Consider the following 15314-nt stretch of genomic DNA (forward strand, 5'->3'; position numbering starts at 1 on the left):
TTTGGTGCCCGAGGCTCTCAGAAATCCGTACATGACGCCGCATTGCTGCTAAAAGCATGCGGTTTGTATAGCGTGGCTGAATATGGTGTGAGTACAGAGTATTGTCTCTCCGGCAGGGTAGCTTGGCCTGATGATTTGGGCAGGCATTTATAGAAGATTGGGCGTCATTTTGCTGGGTTTGCTGCCGGCTCTGACAACATGATTGTCAGGAAGCTGTCAGCCTAACGGTCAGCAATTAAACTAGAGTCGGGCGGAGTGTAACAGTCGTAATTGGTTTACAAAATGTCAAAGTGTTTTTTCTCCCCTGATGGCATCCGCTTACTGTACCGTACCCTCTGTACAGACCTTTATTTTGTGTCTTACTTGCTCTTGCCGACACAGGGATTCTCTTTTTAATTTTAATTTTTGATTATGAAAATAAAAAGATAATGGGGACGCAACAGGAGGACAATATACTTGCGGTTATTAGTTTTGTGTATGTGCGTGCGGTGTTTCAAGAAAGAAAGGTTGTAGACAAGTCATAGAATCGGAAGCAGTCTGACTTACAGAAAGTTGGTTGGTTGGTTCCTTGAGTTTTACGTCCTCGTAGGAACTAGAGCCTATTAGGGACATGAAGTGTTTATATGCGAAAAGAAAATATCAGCTTGCGTATAGAGAACCGCGGTTTCACAGACTGCCAGGGCCATTCTTGAGACGATTAATTGTCCACTATAGAGACCCCAATATGTTCCTCCTTTCTCGATTTTATAGAATCCGTTTTTGTTATTAGAGTTGGAAGAAGCGCAAATGGTCGACAACGTGGAGGCCATTTGCAACACTATTCTGTTTACTTTCACAAGCAAACCGTGTACGAAGAAAAGAAAGTGATAACAACAGAAAACCAACAAACACAAAAAGAAGTAGAGATAAACGCACCCAAAAACAGAAAAATGCATGGCAGCAGATAAATAGCAAGAGTTTGAAGAGCAAATTGTGAATGACGCAATCCTTCCAAGACAAGAATATGTCTGCGTGTAAGCTAGCGTATTGATCGCTGTTCCAATCATTTTCGCAATGTCCGTTTTAAGTTCTGAAGAGCTTCCTTTTTGTCAAACGAGGTCAGTTTGAATTTTGAGAAACTGATTTTTTGTCTGTTAACGAAAATCGATTTCAAGAAGAGCCTCCTGAGTTTTCACATTGGTTTATACATTATGTCAAATTAACGAAAGTCAAACATATCTTGGCCTTGGCCTTGTCGCTACGGTGCAGATGTGTTCGTCAGACACATTGTGTAGTAAGCACATAATTATGTGAACCAAAATTGGACAGTTTCGAATGTTCGGGAAAGATTGCATCAAGTGTAATTATTGATTCGGTTTCGACAAAATTACTTTTCTAAACAAGGTTAGCGTTCCGTTAAAATTCATAACAAGTTACAATATAACCATCGCCCGCACGGACATCGCAATAGTTTACCAGAGGGTAAGGTTAGCACTTCTACGAAATAATTGTTCTGTGTTTGTCGTACACTGTGAGAGAGGTTGGTCTTTTTGTTACCCTCTTGTTTTGTACACAAACTGGCTGTGGCCTTGTTTCGCAAGTTTGGCCAGTTAGGCGGGCCGGGGCGAAATGAGTAATTCTGTAATGGAAGTGGAAATTTAGCATGGTGAGTGGTAACCTATTGTCGGGGTGCTGTTGGTCGTGTAAATGTCCAGGCTTTGTTGGACTTGCACCCCCCCCCATCCCCACCCTTTCACGCCTGACACCGCCTCCTCCCGCTCCCGTGTCCCACTGGCCGACGCGAACCTACCCCTTTCTTGTGGGGTACGGTCAAGTTGGAGAAACAAAGAAAGGTTTTCAGTCAGGGCGGTTTTCAGTTTTTCCCTTCTCTCTCTGGTCTGTTCACCTGTTCCTCGTGCGACAGTGCTGTGGTTGTTTACCCAAGCGAGCCAATAAGCGACATATACAGTCAGTCAATATTGACTTGTTTCAAGTCCCATTATACATGGGCTGGGCTCTGTCACTGGTTCTCCGGCTTCAGCCTAAGCGCTGCTCTGCCGCACTCCATTCCCTCTCCGAGCTGAACCCGTCAGCAACGCTAGAAAGAATAGTAGCGGAGATAGAGAGAGAGAGCAGAAAGAGAGAAAAAGAGCCAGCCCACCACAACCACTGAACTCGTGCGCGGCTGGCGGGAGAGAAATTACCGGAAGAGCTGTTATCTTGCAAAAGCGTTGTCACTGAGGGTCCGTGCTAGTGGCTTCCCCTTGTGTTGTGCCTTGCCTGACCAGTTCTCGTTTCGCTCTGGGGACTCGTCCAGTTACACTCGTTACTTCTGTGCGCGCGTACACACTGACTGACAGGAGAGTGGAAAGGTTGGCAGGTCACGATCATATTCCCCCCCATCCATCGCTTTGATTTGCCTCGTGTGTTCTTCCTCCCTCTGTTCCGTGGCGGCCGCGTGGGTAGGCCAGGGCCGTGGTCGCATGCTTTTGCAACTGGTCGTCAGAGAACGGGACAGACAGACTTGTGAGGTAGAGTAGTGCTAGCTAGCTGTCAGAGCTCGTGTTGCTGCGAGTGTGACGATCAGCTGCTTCGCGGTGTACACCTGAAAGAGGACCGGTGACAGTGTGTGGAGCATCACTTGACACTCTCGTACTGATTGACACGGCTTTATCGTGGAAGCGGCGAGTTATCCATCCACCCGTGACGAGACAGGAAACGTATCGCGGCGGCAATAAGAAAGCAGGAAGACGGAAGTTTAAGGTTTTGTTGTTGGGTGGACAGTTTTTGATGGGTGAGTGAGTGAAGGATTGATAGAGAAATCGGCGTGGAGACGAAGACCCCGGGGCCTGCAGTCACAGTATGTACGTATGTTGGTACAACTCACTAGGACAACCCACCGTCGCCTTGCCGCAACACCCTGCCGCTCACCACCAATTCGCCGCACACACCCCGATTCCTGCTCCGACACCCGTCACTGTCCCCACGGCGGCACCCATCCACCCCGCTGAGTACCTCATCCAGTACCCCCCTGTCTCTCCCCAGCCTCAGACCATCCTCATCCCTCGAAAGGTAAATTGTTATTTCTCTGTTCGTGTGTGTGTGTGACCACCATCCTCATCCCTCGAAAAGTAAATAGGATGAAGTTTGTGACTCTGTCGCGATATAACCTTCGTGGTTGAAAACGACGTTAAACACCAAATAAAGAAAGAAAGAAAGTTTGTGACTGTTTTTATTGTGCAGTCGATGGATGTTAGTTGGGCCTGATGAGCAGTTTTAACTTTTATTATTATTTTCCTGCACTCTCTGTTTGTCCAACCTGTCGCACCCTGTGAGACAGTCTGTTCGGTGTTCATTGTTATTACAAGAGATGGATGTGGAAATTAAAATCTATAAATTAAGCGCACTTGTTTTTTGGGTGTGTGGTTTGTTTTTGAACAGATACAGCAGTACGTTTCATTCTCTGTTTATGGGGGATTTGGGGACGATTGTGGTAACACTGAAAGCTGTTGCCGCAGTGGTGATGAGATCGCCGAAGCGTGGCAGGGTGTCATTGCGGTCGTCGACGTGATTGGAGCTGATATGACAAACAGATCAACGTGTGAGCAGGTGTTACAGGTTGTAGACAGAATCGCAGAATAGCCGCCAGTGCTCGTTGTCGTTGTATGCAAGCACTGCATGAACAGTCGTGATGGTCACTGGTCAGCCGTGCTATCAGCCCTGTGCGTTCTTCAGACAACCTGTAACACCTGCTCACACCCTTCTGGATCTGGATCTGGATAACCCGCCTGGGTTGGTGGTTGGCGGGTGCGCCACAGGAGCCGACGACGACTATCAACGTGACGTTTTTGGGTGTGCGCATCCAAAATAGTCTTAAAAGTTCACTGTACACAAGGTGGATATAGTGTACAACTCCAGCTGGTCTTCTTGCTGCTGTACTTGCGGTTTTAGTCCGTTTGCCCTAGAATGTAGGCTTTCCAAGCACAGTTAAAAATGCTGTGTTACAATGTTAAAAACTGGATAAAAACTACTGAGGCTCTCACACTGGTTTCTGCCCCCCCTAACGCTGATGTCATGTTTCTCTGCATTCCACTGTCCACCGATTCTCTCTCGGTGTTGGGGTTTTATTTCCTTCTGCTGGTCGTCGTGGTTCTTTTCCTTCTACTGTTAGCTACTTGATTGGATTAGTCATTGTGGACTGGGTGCATTGTTTTCTCTGCTACAAGCATTTTGCTCAGTTTCAGCGGTGAGCGGTGACAATTCGGGAAAACCGCATAGCTTGAAAAGGAATAATGAAGCCCGTTTTTTCTCAAAAAGGAACGAAGCCTTAAATTTGCGAACTGAAGTGGGGACCAGTGTAGTTTCGAAATGAGAGCGCATATTTAGCGTGTACACGGCCTAGAGTGTGCAGACATGTGTAGAGGGGCAGTTGAAAGTCTTAAGTGGTGGAACAGGATCTGGAAGTGGCGAGTGTTTACATTAAGATTTCAAGTGCACTGGAGCCTTTCCTCTTGGGACCATTTTCGCCTGTTATTTGCCGTGTTCGAATATTTTAGCTGTGTTGTGTTCAACTTCACTTGTCAGAGCACATCTTTTATTCCACTGACCGATGGAGACACGATCGCCCCCATCTCGGCTTTCAAACCTGCACACGGGAGCTACTATCGTCGCGGCCAGCTGCTTTCAGGGTTTACAACTCCCTCCCGCCTTTTCTTCTTCTGTCTGTCTCTTTCTCTGTCTCTGCCGTCGCGGACTAACAATAGGAGTGGAACACGAGGGGGGAGAGAAGAGAGCCCCTTCTCTTCATGGTCAGCTTTTAGTTTTATTCCGGGTTGTGGGGGTGAGGGGGAGAAATGGCTTCAGAGACCTTGGCGTGGAACCTTCACCTTTGACCTTTCTTCTTTTCCCTGCCTCCCCTTTGCTACCAGGGGTAGCCATCTGCTAGTGGTGGTGAACTGTGATCAGAATCACGTGTAAGCCCCCACCCCTCCCCTGTTCCATTCCTCTCCCCCTTCTCCTTCATTGTTTGCTAAAGTAAACTGGAGAGGACAGAAAGTGCAAGGCCACGGCCAGCTTTTGCTCAAAACTACTTTTGAATTGAAATCGATGTCTATCGGAATTGCACGAGAGATCAAGCTCATTCATTCTTTCTTTTCTTGATTTCATTTTTTTTTGGTAACACATGTCAGTTGAAATTTAAATTGTAGCTTTTGTTGGTTTGGACGAAAAAAAAGGCTTATGGATGGTTTTATATTGGGGATCGAGAGCAACGTTATTGGTTTGGCTTTTTTGTTCGGGGCTAAGGTGTACTATGGCGTGGTGCATAGTTTACCTTATCAGAAGCATGGTTGTGCTGGGTCATAAGTATCTTTTATGGAAATGTGTGCTGTGAGGGGTTTGTTCTGTTCTCTGTAGCCAGGGCGATGATTTAGGGTCTCTTGATGTCCCGGGTTTATTGGTTTTAGAAGAGTTTGCCCCAGTTTATGGCTGTGCTCGAGCCGATCACTGTCGTGGGGTTGATAAGAAAGTCGCGTTCTCTGTCTCTTCCGTTCCGTTCACAACGTGCATTACTCAGCTCTACACGTACAATGCCGCTCTTTCTCTTATCATTAGTTATGACAAAATGCTGCCGGGGTCTCGTTTTACAACACAAGGGCAAGGACAATTCGCTTAAACCTGTCTAGAGCTTTTCCACGGCATATTTAAATTGGTTAAACGTGGTTTTTGGTCTTTCCTTGTTTTCAAGCCTTGCTCTCGAGCCATCAGATAGTGTTGTGTTTGCCGAAGAATGGCGCGAAGATGACGGTATCTCCTTATTTTTGTGTTTACAAGAGTGCAGAGAGAGAGAGAGAGATGATTCATTGGGAGAGAGGGGAGGGGGGTTCGATTTACGTCCTTGAAAGATAGAAAGACTAAACGAGAATTTTCTTCATTTAAAATAACTGGCTTACTGTAAAAAAAAAGATAGAAAATCCGTTTTACCAGCTATTATCTAGATTAACCAAAAACATTACCAAAAAATCTTGTTTTTCATTCAAAGGCAAATTGCAGAAAGTTGGTTTCTTTCATTCACAGTGCGCCCGCCAATGTTGGCCTAACAGTTTTTGAATCCCGTTTCCACAGCGGCCACGTCCCTGTGGCGTCTTCAGTGGAAACACTTGAGTTGGTATGCAGCCCAACAAGAAGGACAGGAGTGGGGATTTCACTGCTCCCTCCAGGGAGGCTGTGCGACTTATGTGTGAAACTATTACTTACTTTATTGGTGGCTTGCTTTACTGCACTCGAGTCACAAAAGAGAATGTGATAGCTTGACAAAGTTTGGACAAACCCTTGACTATTTTTTAACAATCCCCTTTGCAAACTTTCCAAGTTGCAGTTGGTTGTCGTCAACGTTATAACTATTTTGCTTGGATGCTTATCCCTGTCTAAATTCTTCTTTCTGAATGTTTTATATGAGGGATAAGCTGTGGTCTTTTATTATTCATGGTCGGAGCGCATTATCCCATTGGGAGTGTGGGTGGCGGAATCAATCGGCGGTATGGGTAAGAGAATGCCAGTGTTCACTCTGTTTATGCGCAACGATGACTTTTCGTTTGTATAGAAACTCTACCGTGAGCAAACAAGGGCTAACAGGGACAGCAGCACCAAGTTAAAAGTGTATACTGTATGCAGAACATGAGAGGGTAAGAGTGTATGCTGTTGGCCACATGGTGTTTTCTCTGGGCTCATTTGTTAGGTGCCCATCTTGGAATCCCACCGTGGATTTATAGCACTGCAAAAGTGAGGGGTAGTTAAGCTCGTGTGATGAAGTCCTGGAGACAAAGGGGACCAAAAGTCTCCTTTACACGTCGGCTTATGTTGAAGCGATAGATATGAAGGGAATGGGCCCGTTGATATGCCTTTTTTGTGTGGCCGTGAACAGCCGGACAGTTTATGAGACACGTGCACAATACCATACAAACACTTATGTCGAGGAGCTGGTCGTGACATGAGTAGATTTGTTGACTGTTGGTTAATTGTCTCGCCCAGGTAGCGCCTCACCTTTCTTTTACCTGATGCCCAAGAATTTGAAGCAGGAAGCGAGCGACTTGGCTGGAAGAAGAGCTGTGAATTTGTTTTATTTGATATGCCACAAAAATCAATGTCCTAACATCTCTTTCTTTGTTTCCATAGCGCTCATCACCCCTTATCACAGCAACGATTCCTGTCTTCACAGCTTAACACCTTTCTCTTTTTTTGCCATAGGTCTCGTCACCCCTGGTTACAGCTAGGGTTGATGTCCTTGCAGCTTGTTTTTCTTCACAAAACCTGTAGTTTTACACCTGGAAAATCCGCTAGAAGCTGGATTTCTTGTACAATGCAGGGCTGTGTCTTTGTTTTTGTTTTTAATGAGGGAGGCAGCAATTCTTGTCAACTGGCTTTAAATTGCGCTTTAAATTATCAAAATGTTGTCTTGATTGGTTTATTTAACTATGTAGGACTAAAGTTCAATATAATCGTAATTTTGCTACAAGCTAAGTTAGAATATAGTCCATTTTTGTAAAGATTTTAGTCAAGCAGTATGTAAGAAATGTTAAGTCCTTTGTACTACTGGAAACTTGCATTCTCCCAGTAAGGTCATATATTGTACTACGTTGCAAGCCCCTGGAGCAAATTTTTGATTAGTGCTTTTGTGAACAAGAAACAATTGACAAGTGGCTCTATCCCATCTCCCCCCTTCCCCCGTCGCGATATAACCTTCGTGGTTGAAAACGACGTTAAACACCAAATAAAGAAAGAAAGAACAAGCTAAGTGTTTGATTTCCTTAAAGCCCAAAACACTTGCGATGTAGTTTTACAACACCTGTATACACAGTTATTGTTTATTATGAATTCATCGAGGTAGAAACAATGAACAAGTATTATGGCAGTGAAGTCAAGTACTTGACGAGACGCGCAGACGCACTCTCTCTGTCTTAGAAACTCGCACACACGTATAAATACTCTTGGCACAAAAATATGATGCACACGCATAGAGCTACGCACATGTTCGCATGGACACTAGCTTAGCTGACAGAAACGTAATCAATGTCACTCTCAGCACCAAAATCCTCAGCGATTTTAAGTTAGTTTCTTTATTTTTCTTCTGCTAATTATTTTCCTCATGCAATCTTTTTGATTAGCCGATCGTCCATTACCAGAAAACTACAGGAGTTCACGTTTGACTTGTTAATTAACATTGTGACAACTGGCCCTTATTACGTCGTAGAAACATTTTACGTGCTTCGATTAGGAAACCGTTTTATTATTGGAGTGCATCGACTCCCGATGGGTCAATTAGTGTGAGGGAAAAGTAATTCGGTTGCAAATTTTAAAGGAACTAATGTTGGTTTCCAAAGGGAATCTTGTTTTTGGTCTCTGTCGTCTCCACGCACAATCTGTGATTCGCACAAGTGTTCGTTTGCCTTCCTCGCAGTCAGTCGATTTGAAATGTCGCTTGCAGTTGTTTTTCTTGTGCAGCGAAGCGTGAACATTTACATTAAATCTGAATCAGGACAGTTTTTCCAGCTGTATCCAGTACACGTGCGAAGTATTGATTGCTTGCAGCTCTGCGTAATGGGTGGATGGCAGGAGAGTGGTGCTTTGGTGGTTACTTGACGGTTTTCTGTTGATGTAACAGCTTTGTTTGGCCACTGTTTGCTTCTTTCAAGGCTCAAGGGGTACCTTTTGGTGCCTTTAGGTAGCAGGACAAACTTTGTCCACCGGCCCAAAGAAAACGCGATTAAACTGTCCACGTAGCCTTGTGGCCTCAAAAGGAACAATGGTCAGACCTATGTTCATCAAGCCGTGCTGCCATGGCAATATTTTTCTTGTGGGACGTTGTACGGGTGAGTGTTTATAAGAATTATTGATGGCCACAGGAGCGGTCATCTATTGCAATGGGTTCGGAGATCTGACATGTCTCGTTTTGTTACCGTTCTCACAAGATCAGTTACATTCTCTCTCTCTCTCTCTCTCTCTCTCTCTCTCTCTCTCTCTCTCTCTCTCTCTCTCTCTCTCTCTCTCTGTATCAGTGTATGTATGTCTTTGTCTGTGTCTCCCTCGGAGTCTCTCCGCTTCTGTCTTTCTATGTCTGTCTCTGTTTATGTGTGTGTGTATGTCGCTCTCGCTCTCGCTCTCTCTCTCTCTCTCTCTCTCTCTCTCTCTCTCTCTCTCTCTCTCTCTCTCTCTCTCCCATCCGACTCCTGGCACACAGGTCAAAGCAGAGGTTAACTTGAGTGCACGTGTACCTAGCAGGAGGGGGGTGATTCGGGTCAGAAGTGGGGTAAAGCACTTTGGTCTTCAGTCTTTGGGTTATAGCTTTCAGTGCAGAAGATGCCAACATGAAATTGCACTATGCTCTACTATTTATTGATGGCCGCCCTCTTTCTTCAATTAGCTGAGGGCGGTGAACATGTGCCGTTGTTTGCCGTTCTCGTGAAACAATTTATCCACTTGATTATATTCACAACAGGGACCTATCACTCTTCTTTGCATGTTTTTATGCCTACGGATTTTCAAATACTCTGCAACACATGTAACCCAAATTCAACATGTGCCCGTACAATACCGTGCCGCTTCTTTTATGAAAACATTGCTTCGGCCATGTTGATTTTAATCAACCAATTTTCTTGTGTCACTGTTGACTTGGGTCTCGCACGGCCCGGAGTGGTCCTTGAAGTAAGTTGTCGCGGTCGTGACAAGGTCCAGCAGGCTTTTAGAGTGGACACAGGGTCCAAGTGTTTACCTTACTTTCTGGCAGGGGCTTAATTGTGTGTCCAGTCTTCCGCAGACCCGGCCGTCAGACATGCTTTTCTTGATCTCTGCATGTTGTTCTACCTGGGCTCTTGGTCAGAAAACTGGTTTGACGCGTTATTTTAATTTTGCCCACAAGTTCGGCTCGATCTTGTTCACTTGTAGGCCCAATTCGTTAACCTTTCCTCCCTTCTTTGTTCAGCCCTGTTTCACAACACCGTATACATACGGATCGAAAAATCGTTTGCGGTTATATGTCCTTTCGATTTTGCTTCCCTGAAGTTTTGTAAATATTCAATGATCGATATTCCTGTTGAGAGTGGCGTAAATTAATCAAAGGTCCACATGTGAAACTTTAGGCCAAGGCCTCCTACAAACACTCGTATATGGCAAAAGGTAAACTCGTGGGTTGTTTGAAAACATCACAAGTTTAATGAGCTACACGAAATCTCCAATTAAGTGTTCCGCTTTTTTGTTGAGAAAAACTGGTTCGTTGGACGACGAAGAGAGCAGCTGACATCACTGCATCACTGCATTTCCAGTTGACGAATTGCCAGTCAGCTCGTTGATCCAGTGTGCTTTGTCAGTTCGATATTTGTTTGCATATTTTGAACAGATGTTCTCCCACCCGCGACGATACGTGCTTGAGCAAAAGAAACGGTCCTACTTGATGAACAGGAGACTAGGTTGGTGTCGGGTGTGGGGGTGTCCGCACTTAGTGTGTCAACGCAGACAGTTTTGCCAAAGGTGCGAAATATGTCGTTTTGTGAAGTACAGACTTGCTCTTTTGCATGCATGCACGCTTGTTTTGTTGGATGTCTGTTCTCTGTCGCGTTCTTGCTCTTGACAATAAAAGCATTTCGATTGCTGGAGGATTTGATTACAAACTGAATGAAAAGCGTGGCATTGATTTGTCCGGACTGAATTGCCAGGTACATGAGTCGCTGAATGCGCTTTGACTCGTTCTGAGTGCCGTGTATTATTGCCAGTCAGGTACACGAGTTCATAAGACATGATTTATTATACGCGCACGCTCCTCCAAGCGAGCAAACAGTGCTGGGTAGATTGGGTCAGCGCTCCCTTGGCGACCAAACATTGGCTGGTTGCTAGTGTGAATCATGCACACGCAGATAGATAAGTGCCATGGAAAAGCAGTGTCACTCTGGACCCACGTAAGAGGACGCAAATGGGGACAGGTGTATACATCACTAGCGCTCGTGTTGGGACAGGAGCGGTCTAATCGTTAGTGTTTAGCGCTGCGAATAGAGAAAAGTGGACGATACCTTCCGCCTGTGATTAGTGGTCGATACGTGCCCGGAGAGTCAAGGTTTCTGTATTGACATACCGACATATATGTAACAAGAAGCGAGCGTCGATTTGGTTCACTCTCGTCTTCTTCGCTGTCTTTTTCTCTCGGATGTTGAGTTGTATGCTGTTCTGGTTTTACGGAGTTGCTTCCCTTGAATCGCCGAAAACGTAGTACCTCACCGAAAAAAAGTGGCGTTTCCTCGCACTTGTCTCCCTTGCAATGCAGCAACGATCGTTTTCATGCTTGCAGGGGATTTTTGCCAGGTAGCTTGGATTTACTGTAATTGGCTGCCGCGAGTAGCAGTTTGGTCAGTCGGGCATGGAGGTATAATTAAGAGATTCCTGTGAAGTAACGGCCGTGCAGCTTCTTTCTACGTCTTACACTATGACCGCCTTTGATGTGACACTCATGGCTGGCGCTTGATGAAAGTGCATGGGGAAGGAGTGTAGGGGGGGGGGGGGGGGGGTTACTAGGTAATTGAATAGGCAGCAAAATGGGGGCCGGCGCTAGTGTGAATTCACCTGCAAAAGAAATTAGGGTTGCTTTGGTGAAACAGATTGAAGTTCGGCGTCCTTGTTGATTGTGATCGTTCGGTCAGGAAAAGTGTGTGTTTTGTTGTTGTCAAGAGTTGGTATCCAGATGAACATGATTGTTCACATGAAGCTCTGCGTTTGTTGCTTCTCAGCCAAAATTGCAGTGGATTTTTTTTATGGGAAAGTAAAGCTTTGTTTTGCTTTTCAAAATGAAGTATCTCACTTCTGCGTTCACCTTTCCAGTCTCAAGTTTTGACTTTTTAAGTTACCTGCACCAGTCTGGGTCATAAGTGCTGTATTTCTGACACTTATTTCGTACCTACTCTCTCAGATTATGTTACGTGAGGGTCGTGAGAGGACAAAATTGTACGGTAATTGATTCTACTTCCTGTCCCGGAAGGTGTAGTAGACAATAAAGAGGTCTGTGTACTCCTGCCAACAAAAGACACGCAGTTTGAAAAAATTCTAGTGATTGCCACCTGTTGTAAGCCATGTTAGACACAAGCGAAAGTAAGAGAGGAGGGGTGGGGGGTCGTTTGTGTGTGTGTGTGTGAAGTGGGAGGATTAGTGTGTTCGTGTCGGTTGGGGGTGGGGGTTGGGGATTGAGAGGGGGGGGGGGGGGGGGGTATCATTTGCTGTTTTGTATGTGTGTCGGTGTGATTGTTGATGTATGTTTATTTGCTTGGGGAACATAACTTGGTATCTTCCGCCTCAGTGGCTGAAGCGTTTTTAGACATACAGTAGACATGATCTACCCTGATCCTTAGTATCCACTGTTCAGCCCATCGTAATCAAATGACCCTGCTGTTAGAGGATCAACCAGTGCTCAAGAACTGCTGTGGCGTTCACGGCAAAATGCCGTGCGCGGTAACAAAAGGAATCCGTATGCAATCATAGCGAGAATGTCAACTGGGGGAGAAAGCGTGTAGCTGATGACGGACCGAGGGGGTGGGTTGGGTGCCCACCGTGGGGTGTTCGCTGGTAAAATCATCAGCCCCTAACTTGAGCCTGTGCCAGGAAGGTTTCGTGTTTTATCTCCCATAGGTCGTATATATACTGTGTTTTTGTTGCTTTCTCTTTTTCTTCTCAACTCTCTCTATTATGTTTACAAACCTGAACTCCCCTACTACCATCACCCCCCGCCTCCCACACATTTCGTGTTTTGCTATTGCGCACAAAGAGTACACAAAGTTATCAACCAGCACAGTCTTAACTCTCGTTTTTATTGTGTATTGTTTATTCGAGGATGTAACACATGATGGGCGGTATTTACTCATCTTTTTCGTGTTGTTGTCTTTCTGTTTAAGGGGTTGCATACATCATAGGTGTTTTTAGGTAATGTGCGTCTGTTCCTGTTCTGATTTATTTATTTGTACTACGCAGTATGAGTGTGATTGGTTGTGCATAGCATGAATTGTGTGTTCAGTGTTTTGATGGGAAGACCGAGATCCGAAGGGTATTCGATGAAGAAAAAAACAAGTCGCGTAAGGCGAAATTACTACATTTAGTCAAGCTGTCGAACTCACGGGATGAAACTGAACGCACTGTATTTTTTCACCAAGACAGTACCAGCTATTGTGTTTTCAGCGTAGCAATAGGGTCCGATATTTAGACGAGACAAGTATAATGCCGACGAGTCGAAGACGAGTCGCATTATACTTGTTCGAGTCTAAATATCGGACCCTATTGCTACGCTGAAAACACAATAGCGATTATATAGCTGTTCTGACCTTGATTTGTTGTTCCAAACTTACAAAAGGACAGTTTTTGCGTCGATGCGTTGATCTCAGGTTTTGATAGCAGACGCCGTTTCTTATGCGCATTAGTTTTGCGCAGGCGCCACAATGCGAGCAGACGGCAGCGAAGTCAATTTCAGTTTGGGTGAATGGCATTTATACTTGTCTCGTCATGAAGCGAATTGTTCATCCTCAGTTATAAACGACTACATGAATGTTAGTGCCATGGGCTATACATCAATACTTCAGAGGGGAAGTGGGTATTTAGTGTGGAGTTACGAGATAAGAAAGTCGGCCATTTTTCTCAATATGCTTTTGGATATTGAGTAAAATGGCTGACTTCCGTAGCATTATGCTTTGATGATCGGAAGAGACCATCCAATCACAGCCCCCGAATTCCCCCACGTGTCCATCAGAATAGCTATATTACAGCTTCGTCAATCCCCGCGTGAAGGAAATCGCTCACCTCCCACGTGCAAAACGTAGTGATATTGACACGCCAGATTAGCGCGGTAGCGTATTGTGCTAGCAGCTAAGCAGAAAAGCGCGCTTTTCTGTATTCTTAACTTTCTGAGCTTGTTTTGAATACAACCTATCATATCTATATGTTTTTTGGAATCAGGAAATGATAAAGAATAAGATATCATTTTTGGATCGATTTCTTACATTTTAATCGTAAGACTAATTAATCTATTTTCGTTAATTGTGATCACATTTTAAGAGTAAACATGACATGTATATAGTTTTAGATTCAGAATGTGATGAAGAATACGATGCAATCAATTTTAAATCTGTTTGCGAAAAATCGATTTTAATGACAACTTTAATGAGCAAACTTATTAATTAATTTTTAAGCCTCCAAGCTGAAATGCAATACCAAAGTCCGGGCTTCGTCGAAGATTACTTGACCAAAATTTCAACCAATTTGGTTGAAAAATGAGAGCGTGACAGTGCCGCTCAACTTTCACGAAAAGCCGGATATGACGTCATCAAAGACATTTATCCAAAAAATGAAAAAAACGTCTGGAGATACTATACTCAGGATCTCGCATGTCAAGTTTCATAAAGATCGGTCCAGTACTTTTCTCTGAATCGCTCTACACAGACACACACACACACACACACACACACACACACACACACACACACACACACACACACACACACACACACACACACACACACACACACACACCACGACCCTCGTCTCGATTCCCCCCCTCTACGTTAAAACATTTAGTCAACTTGACTAAATGTAAAAAGTAACCCCGTTGACCTTTGACGTCGTTAGTTTGTATCCTGTTCCTTGTTTGTATGACTACGAGGCGTATGACTGTGGTTGTTTGTGCACGTATATGTATATATATATATATATGCGTGCGATTTGTATTGTTTTCCTAGAGTAGAAAGATAAGATTAATAGAGGGAGGCAAAAACCACGTCATTGGAACGTTACGTCTACTTACATACCTAGTAACTTGTTGTGACATTGTTTCATATCCAGCTGCTAAGACTGGGTATGACGTCTGATGTAGGAAGATGCTTTGATACACAGTATTTTATCCAAATCAGTAGGGGAAGCAGAGTAAAGAATCCTGCGAAACAAGGACTAGGTACGAATCACGGCATAACAGGTCAACATGGTAAAAAGCGAAGGGTGATAAAAAGGGCGGGGTGAGACACGTAGGCTTTACTCAAGACGGTGCTTTATTGTTTTGCGGTGGGAGGTAGACCGTATGAAAGAAAGGCCAGGCATAGCGATGACCCAAGTGCGCGCGTGTATCAGTTGTGAAGATGTGCTGTATTGGAGGGTAGAATGAAAGAAAAAGAACACGGGGAAAAAGTTGGTAGCCCCTGGTATGGCACGAGGGGAATGCTGTCTCTGCGAGCCCCTCAGGGCGTCAGGCGGGACCGGTGAACACGAGAAAATTACTCCCACGAGATTTTTACTCCGGAGTAAAAATAATTGTACTCCCTTTACGA

The 15314-nt window shown here is 44.7% G+C and overlaps 1 protein-coding gene across 9 annotated transcripts in view; it reads left to right on the forward strand.

The window, feature by feature from the left end:
* LOC138967066 (polypyrimidine tract-binding protein 2-like) overlaps positions 1-15314 on the forward strand; it is a 97099-nt gene that overhangs the window by 26017 nt on the left and 55768 nt on the right. For 2 of the 9 annotated variants that reach the window (XM_070339535.1, XM_070339533.1), the window contains exon 1: positions 2221-3051. The exons of 1 other annotated variant lie outside the window; for it this stretch is intronic. In XM_070339535.1, the coding sequence (XP_070195636.1) occupies positions 2842-3051 (210 nt within the window). In that variant the 5' untranslated portion in view covers positions 2221-2841. Of the gene's footprint in view, positions 1-2213; positions 3052-15314 lie in introns of those variants that run through there. 6 more of the 9 variants (XM_070339529.1, XM_070339546.1, XM_070339532.1 and 3 more) reach the window with 6 other exon arrangements.

Source organism: Littorina saxatilis, linkage group LG5, assembly GCF_037325665.1.
Source record: "Littorina saxatilis isolate snail1 linkage group LG5, US_GU_Lsax_2.0, whole genome shotgun sequence".
NCBI classification, from domain to species: Eukaryota; Metazoa; Mollusca; class Gastropoda; order Littorinimorpha; family Littorinidae; genus Littorina; species Littorina saxatilis.